The sequence below is a fragment of the Cataglyphis hispanica genome, chromosome 13 (assembly GCF_021464435.1).
Source record: "Cataglyphis hispanica isolate Lineage 1 chromosome 13, ULB_Chis1_1.0, whole genome shotgun sequence".
In the NCBI taxonomy this organism is placed as follows: Eukaryota; Metazoa; Arthropoda; class Insecta; order Hymenoptera; family Formicidae; genus Cataglyphis; species Cataglyphis hispanica.
In genome coordinates this window covers 6,878,661-6,889,194 of record NC_065966.1, presented here as the reverse complement: position 1 = coordinate 6,889,194, position 10,534 = coordinate 6,878,661, and the positions used below count along the sequence as shown (strand labels likewise).

The following is a 10,534-nucleotide window of genomic DNA, read 5'->3' as shown; positions in this document are numbered from 1 at the left end:
CTATTTATTTCAGTTCTGATAATAAGTTGGCAATTTAAATAAAGTTATGGCATTCTATAGTTTATTAAAAATATAGATATTTTAGATAACTTATATGTATTATATGCAATGTATATAATTTATGATTCCATAGAATATAAGCCTCTTAAATTTATATTTATGGTCGCTTGATCGATACTACAATAAAGCATATTAATTTTATTAAAATCATTTCTTTATGGAAGCATTCGCGCATTATATAATAACCTGTTTTAATTAATATGATTTTAATTATTTATAAAGTATAATTGTAATTGATATAGTATTGAAAGTTTTATATGTGATGTTTTGGATAAAATAATTATAAATATTCAACAAATTATAGTCAACAAATTATTATTATATACGTTTTATGATTCCATAAAGTACGGCGCATTTACTCCTCAATTTAAGAGTGAGAAATTATTATATATATATTTGTCTGTATGATTAAATATTAAAATCTTAAAAGTTAGATATTAGTATCGATATTATCGAGTATGAATCTCGCTCGCAAGTTCGTTTTTAAAGTAATCAGCAGGTTAGTTCTAGAAAGTCACTGCTGTACAACTAGCTAGTTCTAAATAATGCTTCCTGATTCGTCGATCCAAGGAATTCTCAATTCCTTGCGCCATCGATTATTATTACTAAAAGGATTAAAATATATTCAGATTTTAGGCTAAATAACCATATGGAACTAAAATAATAAGCGATTAATGAAATTAGTTAATAATTAAAATAAAAGCAAATGGATTACATAATTATTCTATAGGTATTTTGTAGGAATAAAAGCGGTACTTAATTACTAGCTAAAATATAGTTTTTAAAATTGGCAGGATGTTACACAAGACGTTACACCGGCTAACTTTATGGAGCTAATGAGATAAATGAAATTAATTGGTAAATGAATGAAATGAAGTTGATAGCACTGAAGTTGTCGCTGTACGCCACATCTTCATTCGCCCAGGTGGCGCTTTATACATTATTTCAAAACGATATACGGGAGTTAACTATCTATTTTCTAATATCATCTGTAGTTAATCAATTTATGTGTTGGTTGTTGGTTGCCAGTTTTTACCAATTTTTACCAAACTTTTACCAATATCATCGCATATTACTTACATTGGTTGTGCGTCGATTGTGCGTATAATACAATACTTTCATAATATAAAATATATTGTAAATATATATTTTTTTTTCTCTCTCTCTCTCTTTCATTCTCTTACAAATTATAGCAACTGTTATGGGTTGCGATGGTGGTACTATTCCTCGTAGAGACGAGCTCGTTAGAGTAAAAAAAAAACCTGAACAGGTAGGACTAAAGAGAATTGATATAATTTTGTTTGTTATTTTGTACAAAAAATAAATGTTGTACTTTATGGAGTTGTTAATATTTTAAATATTTAAAAATTGTGTATTTTTTACTTTAATATTATCTATTTACTTTTAATTTTACTTTTTTTGTTTAATATTATTGATTCCAGTTATTCCATAGTTTATGGCACAATCATATTTGCATCATATCAATAAAAATTAATACTTCTTTAATCAAATTTTTTTGATAACTTATTTTCTTTGTATTATATGTGTCTATCTGCATATATAAATATATACATTTTGCATTGTGTATCATCTATAAGAAAAAGATATTTAATTAATGCTTAAATATTTTTAGAAAGACAAGCAAGCAGAGCTATCTTTCAAATGGAAACATTGCACAATACGACAATTGCCATTACAACTACCAATTATGGGTTGTAGTTTGGGTCGTTTATATAGCAAGGAATCTGTGTTAGAAGGTCTTTTAGATCGCAGTACACTTCCAGAATCTGCTGTACATATTAAACATTTGAAAGATGTCAGGAATCTTAATTTGACACCTAACCCAGCATTTGATGGTGATAAAGCTGAAAAAGGAGATGGTTATACAGATAGAGACAAAAGTCCATACATTTGTCCAGTCATTGGTTTAGAAATGAATGGAAAATATAAATTTTGTTTTTTGTGGTCATGCGGTTGTGTAATTAGCGAACGTGCTCTCAAAGAAGTGAAGAGTAAGGTAAGTAAAAAATCTAATAAAATGGAGGAACATTAATTAAATGAGTTTGGAATTATAACAAGATTTACAAAATGTCAAATTTCTTATAGTTATGTCATAAATGTCAACAACCATTTGAAGAAATGGACATTGTCATATTAAATGCAGAAGGTGATGATGTGGAACTCATGAAGAAGCGTGCAATAGATAGGAAAGTTAACCAAAAGAAAAAAAGAAAGTTAGGCAATGATGAACTAACAAAACAAAAGAAAATGGACGAAACACTTAAGAAAAAGATGAAGAAGGAGGACAAAATAATACCTAAACTCAATAATGATCAAAGTGAAGCTAATGATCCTGCTTACAGAAAAGCTAAAAGTGATTATAGCATTGCAAAAGATCCTAAAACATCAGAAGTTTTTAAAAGTATCTTTACTACTCACAAATCAGCTGCAGACCAAGATAGAGCACATTGGATTACCTATAATCCATTTTATAATTAATATCTATATTAGTTATAAAATGAATTATATATATATATATATATATATATATATACACGAGTTCAAAATTATTTTGTTGGAAATATTAATAAGAAAATGAAAAAACCATAAAATCAAAAATAAAATATTTAATTGTGATCGTGTATAATTTTAGTAAAGGTTAATAAAAACAAATGAAGACAACTTTTATCAAAATAATCGATATTATTTACAAATTTACATCGGATATTATACATTTTAAAGGCACATAATATAAATTCTTTTTAGTAATTTGTATAGGTCTTAGAATTGAAATAAAATCTAAATAAATTTAAAAAATTTATATTAATTATTAGTATTAATCGTATTTTATATATAATATAGTGATATACATAATATGTGATAATTCTTATATAAAATTATGAATTTACAATTGTGCAGGTATTCTACGCATAGCAATAGTTTGAATGACTCTACGTATTTTAATAATTGTACGTTTTCTGCAAGAATGTCTCTTTGACCCCAAACATTTCCATCGATTTAATAGATACACAATAAATATCACTATAATAATCATTACTGCTATATATTTCCATCTATATCCAACCAATTGATTATCTCCATGATTTTCAGTCATATCGTAACTAATGTCACTATCAAGATGTTGCATTGTAGGAATACTAGCACCACCAACTCTTCTTTTAAGCCACATAGTCTCTGTATCCTGTAGTACTGAATTTGCTGCGCTTATAATGTCTATAGATAATAGTTTTTGGGGCTTGTAAAGATCTCTATAAATTTAAAGAAAAGATTTAAATATATACAGAATCTGCAAAAATCTGAGGATGGATAATAATCATAAAATAAATATATAATCTGCTTGAGCACTTTGTATCAGAATCGTTCATTTTTTTAACTGTAACTTCTATTTTATTTATATTTGCATTATAATTACAGAGCAATTAAAATGTAATTAAGATTTCAAATTTAATGTTTTAACTACTTTTATTTAACATGCATTTACTTTGTCGATGTTAAAATCAGAACAAAAAGTATTTGACAAGTATAAAATTTATGAAATATTTAAAATTGAATCAATATGTATGTATACAAAATATATGAAATATACGTATATGAAATAACTTACATTGGCACAGATTCATTAATTAATACTGGTACAGCATAAATAGGGGTAGGACATAATGGAAGAGGTTTGAAAGTGCCTGCTGGCCCATTGGTCATTAATACTTTACTGTGATGACTAAAATGATTTCCTTCCATTCGACGTGGTAATTTTCCAATCTCTATGTTACTAGTTGTTTTAACAGTCTTGTGTTTTCTTTGATTTTCATTCATAAAAATAGTTGGTATATAACCTGTTGTTGTATATTCCAAGATAGCATCAAGCATCCAAAAACAAGCTAAAAATTATGCATAACAATATTTTAGTAAATAATATCCAGACTATATATATATATATATATATATATATAAACTTGCAAAAATATTTATCAAAAAGATTTTTGAAACTTTAGACAATATATATAAAATGTAATATTTAATATTATTTAATATTAATATTTTTATATTAAATAATTTAATATTAAATTATTTAATATTAATATTTTTTTTAATATTCATTGCTTATAATGTGAATATTTTGTTCTTGCAGTACAAACATTTTTGTAAATGACTGTCATCAATACAATTTGAATCTCCATAAACAACGAGTCTACCAGGCGTAGTACTTGTCTGTTTTCTAATATAATTCTTTTTATTATTCTCATCTGTTAATGCTTCATTATTAATTTCATCATTATGTGCTGCTTCAACATCTTTTGTGCTAGTAACTTGTAAAAGTCCAAGAATTGGTACAAGTGTAAATGTTCCTGATTCTTTTTCCAGGAATTCTTGACCTTGATCATGTAATTCTGCATATAAAATGATTCCATCCTTTGGAAATCTAGAGATACATGTAAAATCTTATTGTATTGAATTTTTGAAAGTTATTTTCCGTGTACAAAATTCTTTACCTAGTTAATGTAGTGCCAGATGCAAATGTAACTGGCGCATGTTGACCAAGGGTAAACTGACCATTTCGTACATCATCACCAAATGCCACACCCCAATTAGGATAAAGAAGATCATTTATAGCTGGAATATTAGCACCTCCCGTTTCAGGTATCCACCACCGACGAGTATTCTCATCATAGAACCTGATTTTTTGCATGACTGTTGTATTATACCAGTCTGCAAATATGATAACTGAAAGACCATCATCTTCTACATCTTGCTTTAATTTAGCTACCTGCAGTTAAAAACAATTTGTCATGCTAATATGTATATAAAAGATGTACATAAAAGATTCAAAAAGAAATATGATCTTTTGATAAATGCATACTTCTTCAGGAAAAAATTCTTCTTCTGTGTCTACAATAAGTAGAGTACCATAATTCTTCGCATTAAAACAAGTAAATGGATGGCCTAATACTTCGAGATAATATCCGGCATTACGTAAATGTTGATACATGTCTTTAAAATTAGTGTGTATATGATCTCCATTCCAATCGAGCGGATCGTGCTTTACACGCAAATCATCTCTGGGGAAATATCCAGGTGGATACCGCAAATTATGGTACTGATCCCATAAGATACGTTTACTAAAGAAAAAAATAAAAGAGACAGAGAGAAATATGAATAATTAATTAATAAAAACATATAAAATATGTGATATAATATATTCAAAAGTAGTACACATACTATATATAAATACTATATATTTTATATAGTATTTATATATATATATATATATTTTATATATATATATATATATATATATATATATATATATATATTATATATATATATATATATATATATATATTTTATTTATATACATATTATTTATTTATATACATTTATATACATTTTATTTATATACATTTTATTTATATATATAATATATATAAAATATATGTATATATATTATATATATACATATATTTTATATATATTTATATATATATATATATATATATATTTATATATATATATATATATATATATATATATATATATATATATTTAACCTATTCTTTTCAATTTTTCTTATTCTGTTTTATTTAATTAAATCAAATTTCTATTAATTTTTATATTCTATTTTACTATATTTTTCCAATTCAATATTTAAAATTTTTTATTTATTATATTCTATATGAATCATAAATTATTTTCTATATTTTATTTATTTTTTTCATTTGAATAATTAGTTTTTATATTTTATTAACTAAAAAAATTTTAATTCAATTTTTTTATTAATAAAATTTAATTCTTTATAAAATAAGTAAGCTAAGCTAAGCTTTTAGGTTCATACCCTACAAATAGATTTTATAATATTTCTCTTATTTATTACCTAATAAATATCTTTTAAAATAATTATTTTTACTTTAAAAAATTGTAAATATAAATAATTAATTCTATAATTTTCTTTCTATTATTTTAACAATAACTTTTAAGATTTTAAGTTAAAATTAAACTTTAAACCTTCAAAGTTTAATATATAAATTATATTTTTTTAAATCTTATTTAATTTACAATTATATACACACACACACACACGCACACGCACGCACGCACGCACGCACGACGCACGCACGCACGCACGCACGCACGCACGCACACACACACACACACACACACACTATATTATCATATATTATAGGTACTTACTGTCTGGGAGGCGTAGGTATAATTTTTGCTTGTAATGGAAGTTTTACCATTGATTGTTGTGTTTTACCTGCTCCATCACTCTCAATTGTGAGTGAAATATGGCCTAAAAATATAATCTATTATAATATATAAATATATACATATATTAGAAATACATATTTACATATATTAGAAAAATGAAATTAATATTATAAACCTTGTACGATGCCTTGCCAGTCCTGAGATGTCGATGGAACTGTTATAGCAATAGCTAACCAGCCTGACCATGGCCACAAAACATCACTATATGTCATTGCTACATCAATACGTTCACCATTGCCGTTACCGATATACGGATGCCACGTAAGATTTACTACATTTCCAGCTACACCCAAACCGTTTATTATAGTTATATTGATTATTGTTGGCATACCAGTATGGTATATAGCTTGAGTACAATATGGCCACATATACTGACACTCCGTCAAATCTATATAACTAGTCATTTAATGGAAGCAAGAAATTAATTATTGATAATTAAGATTTTATATATATAATTAAGATTTTATATAATATTGCTTAATATTATTTATTTAATTATTATTTTTATTTTATATATATATATATATATATATATATATATATATATATATATATAGCTAATATATATATGCACTATAATATATGCACACATATGACAGACATATAAATATACAAAACAGTTTATTTTAAACGTTTGCTAAAAATATTTAAAAAATAATATATGCACCTTTGAAAAAAATTTTTAGACAAAAATATTACTTGGTTTCAGATAAAAAAAAGTCGATCTTTTCATTGGAAGAAATAAAATAAATGATAATTATATATACACATGCATGATCAATTTATATAGTTAAAGATATTAAGATCAAATAGTAGACAAGAAAAAATGTATTTTCTATATTTATAGAAAAATTTACCTTGGGTTGAGTGTAACAACAGGAGTATAAGATTGCAAAAAACGAAACGCTCGTAGGAGATCTAATTTTCCTGCTCCTTGTTCGAACATACCAATCCCAGGTAAGCGTCGGGCTGAACTTAGCAATGCTTGTTTCATACTTGCTGGGGTTATCTTATAAAAATTTATTATTATATATAAGCAGAACACAAAACAGAATTTTATTTTGTAAAGCTCTATATGTCAAATCATGAATGTAAAAAACTGATGCATCTAATTACCTTTTTTTTAATAAATCTAGATTCATTTGTTTGTACAAATGCACTAGCTAATAATGCAACTGCACCAGCAACAACAGGACTAGCAACAGAAGTACCAGAAAGGGGTCTACACCCATTCTGTAAAGCAGATCCTCTTACCCCTGATCCATATGTGACAAGATCAGGCTTAACTCTACCATATCCATATGGTAATTCCCATGTGGTCATACCACGTGAAGAAAATCTCGCTAATTGATCATCCCAACTAATGCCTCCTACGCCAATTACATCCATTTGATCGGCGGGATTATTTAAGGTGCTATATAAACAAAATAGCATGACATACAAATATATCAATAGATCAATACTGATACTTTTTTTCTAAATATATAGAATAATAAAAAAAGGCATACTTATCAGAGAACACTTTAGAGAACAAGTAATACTCATTAAACTAAATAAAAGTATTCAGTTAATAAAAATAAATTTTTTTTTTTAAGGCAGAAGCAATAATTTTTATTTTTGATAATACAAACCCCTAATTCTTGTATAAATCATTCTTTAAATACTTTGATATAAACATTTATAATATTTTATTTACCCATATAAAGGTCCATCATTGCCAATTGCTGATACCATAATGATACCATTAGCTGTAACTTCCCATACTTTATCAACAAATGGTTGATCCATGAAGTCTGGACCACCAATACTTAGATTTAACACTGTCACTTCACGAAATATAGCATGATTAAATGCATCCAAGAACCATGAAGTATAAGATACCTGCCATATATTTGTAAATATTATTAGATATAATAATAAATTATTATATAACAATGTAAATGTTAATTTGTGTTTGTATGTCATATTATTTTGTTTATGTAATATCTTAAATAATTATGTTGATAAAATTTTTTTACATCATAAATAATTTCATAAAATTATAAGTAAAAAAATATGAGAAATAAATACCTGAGTATTTGTAAAAACACGAAAAATATAAAGCTCTGCATCTGGAGCAAAACCCAAACAATCATTAGAAGATGATGCAATAACACCTGCTACAAATGTGCCATGACCCAGACCATCCTCTTGAGTATTTTCATTTGTCCAATTTATTCTTTCTTTGATGTTCTTAAAATGTGAATGACTAGCAGCAAGTCCAGTATCAAATATTGCTACTTTTATATTCTTTCCAGTAATGCCCATTTTCCATAATGTATCAGCTTCAAGTATATTTGTAATTTGTCTAGGTATAACTCTTAATAATCTTCTAGATGTATGTCGATTTGTTGATTGTCTAAGTTGAATTTTCTGTAATTTTCTGTTATTAAATACTAAAATTCCATGTACAAAGTTGTCTCAATTTGGCATAATATTTTTCACAATATTGATAATTTTGGAACTTACATGAGATAAAGGAAGATTATTGATTCTTTTCTTGGAGTTTTGATATGCTAAGACATAAGAATCACTTGTATTAATAAACTTTAGAGTTCTATGTATAAGTCTTTGAGGTGTCACTGTCTTTATAAGCGGATGATTATGTAGAGCTTTCAATACTTGGTATTGATCTATTTCTTTTATATGCACAATATCAAAGTCACTAGGATATTTCGATGCTGCATTGTTACGAGGTATAATTTTCCAATTGTTAATATCAAATGAGCTTAACACAGCTTTTAAATAATTCTCTCGTACATTTGCTTTATAATAATTCTTAAATTTAATTATGTATTCATTTTCAACTATACTAGAGGAAAATATAACTTTTACCTCCTGCATATCACAGCAGGAAGTGCTTGACGATACAGGTACATCATATAGTAAAGATTTAGTAGTAATGTTATCATATTTTTCAAAGATATTTAAATGGTCATGACTTGATACAAAAAGAATATTAAATAATAACAAAAGGACGTATAGCAAAGATATGTACAGCTTCATGCTATTAACATTGGCTGAATTCTACATGTCATACTTTGCTAAGGTTATAGCGTACTCAGTAAAATTTCTTTCGTCAATCCAAAAAATATTTTTATTAACCCAAAAAGAGTGACAATAGCAATCTTTTTGTCCATTACAGAATACTCATCAATTCTTTCATTTTTTATGTTTATGTGTTAAACATTAATAGTTTCTGTATTCAATCGTATTACACTTCAAATTTTAAGGTTTTGGAATAATTATCCAATACAAAATAATTCTAAAAACAGTCCTGGATGTTCACACTTTTCGTCCTTTTTTCCAATTTTTTCATACGCAATTCTTCAGTTCCTTTCGCACATCGTAAAATGTTGATAGACAAACTCTCCTTTTCAGTTTTCGCGCATGTGCGTTCAATGTCGTATTTACATCACAGACGGCACAGGGTCTATTCGTTTTAGCTGAACTGGCTGCACAATTCAAAGTTTATCTTTTTCTCTCCATATTGGAAAGAAAAAGATGTCTTCCGAAATGCGCTAAAGTACTGACAATGGCCTAGTTTACATCGTGAAATCGTTGGTACGTGTATTAATGCTTTAGTACCGGTGCGTTTACATCGAACGGACAAAGTAGAAAAATAACACGAATATAATTCATGACGATTGCCTCCTACTTACGTTTACATATAATATCGATTATTGATAGAAGTTATGTTCCATGCTACATTCCCTTCAAGATTCCAAGCTGTTTCATGCGTATACATCGTTATTTGCATCATTTGATACGTATCAGTAAAATATGATACTTTTGCTTGCTACGTTCGTACCAAGTTGATCTGGCTGCGTTTACATCGTGCGTACTAAATATTTAATACGAATTTAATACAAATATAGCACTTGATACGCGTATCAAATGCACAATGGAAACTAGGTTAATACTGCTGCTAAAATCAATATATTTAAGTCCTTTCGAAATTGTTAGTAGACTATGGATGCGTTCCGTTTCACGCATTGAGAACAATTGCAAATCAGAACAATTGCATTTGTAGTATCATGTAACCTAAAAAAATTACCTTTTTTAAAAAGGTAAAAAAAGACGTCAAGTATATGTTGTGTGATATTATGTGATATTATGTGAAAAAAAATTATATTTAAATAAAAAT

General features: G+C 26.6%; 2 protein-coding genes across 5 annotated transcripts; one reads left to right on the top strand and one right to left on the bottom strand.

Annotated features, from left to right (window-relative positions):
* The first annotated feature begins 1,004 nt into the window (after positions 1 to 1,004).
* LOC126854264 (replication termination factor 2) lies at positions 1,005 to 2,742 on the top strand. Its single transcript, XM_050600831.1, has 4 exons — positions 1,005 to 1,158; positions 1,254 to 1,330; positions 1,694 to 2,077; positions 2,167 to 2,742. Exons 2-4 carry the CDS (start codon positions 1,262 to 1,264, stop codon positions 2,557 to 2,559), a joined length of 846 nt encoding a protein of 281 aa, XP_050456788.1. The 5' UTR covers positions 1,005 to 1,158; positions 1,254 to 1,261; the 3' UTR covers positions 2,560 to 2,742.
* A 1-nt stretch (position 2,743) lies between these two features.
* On the bottom strand, positions 2,744 to 10,303 carry LOC126854201 (membrane-bound transcription factor site-1 protease). 4 transcript variants are annotated; one of them, XM_050600665.1, is made up of 13 exons: positions 10,050 to 10,297; positions 8,857 to 8,903; positions 8,419 to 8,770; positions 8,045 to 8,229; positions 7,465 to 7,762; positions 7,206 to 7,357; positions 6,464 to 6,744; positions 6,268 to 6,370; positions 4,940 to 5,198; positions 4,572 to 4,846; positions 4,218 to 4,501; positions 3,686 to 3,959; positions 2,744 to 3,329 (listed from the first exon to the last, which is right to left on the bottom strand). In XM_050600665.1, exons 3-13 carry the CDS (start codon positions 8,653 to 8,655, stop codon positions 2,966 to 2,968), a joined length of 2,712 nt encoding a protein of 903 aa, XP_050456622.1. In that variant the 5' UTR covers positions 8,656 to 8,770; positions 8,857 to 8,903; positions 10,050 to 10,297; the 3' UTR covers positions 2,744 to 2,965. The 4 variants fall into 4 exon arrangements, with proteins under 4 accessions (XP_050456622.1, XP_050456621.1, XP_050456620.1 ...); XM_050600664.1 differs by having other exon boundaries at positions 8,419 to 8,760; XM_050600663.1 differs by having other exon boundaries at positions 8,419 to 8,760; positions 8,857 to 10,303.
* Positions 10,304 to 10,534: the final 231 nt, after the last annotated feature.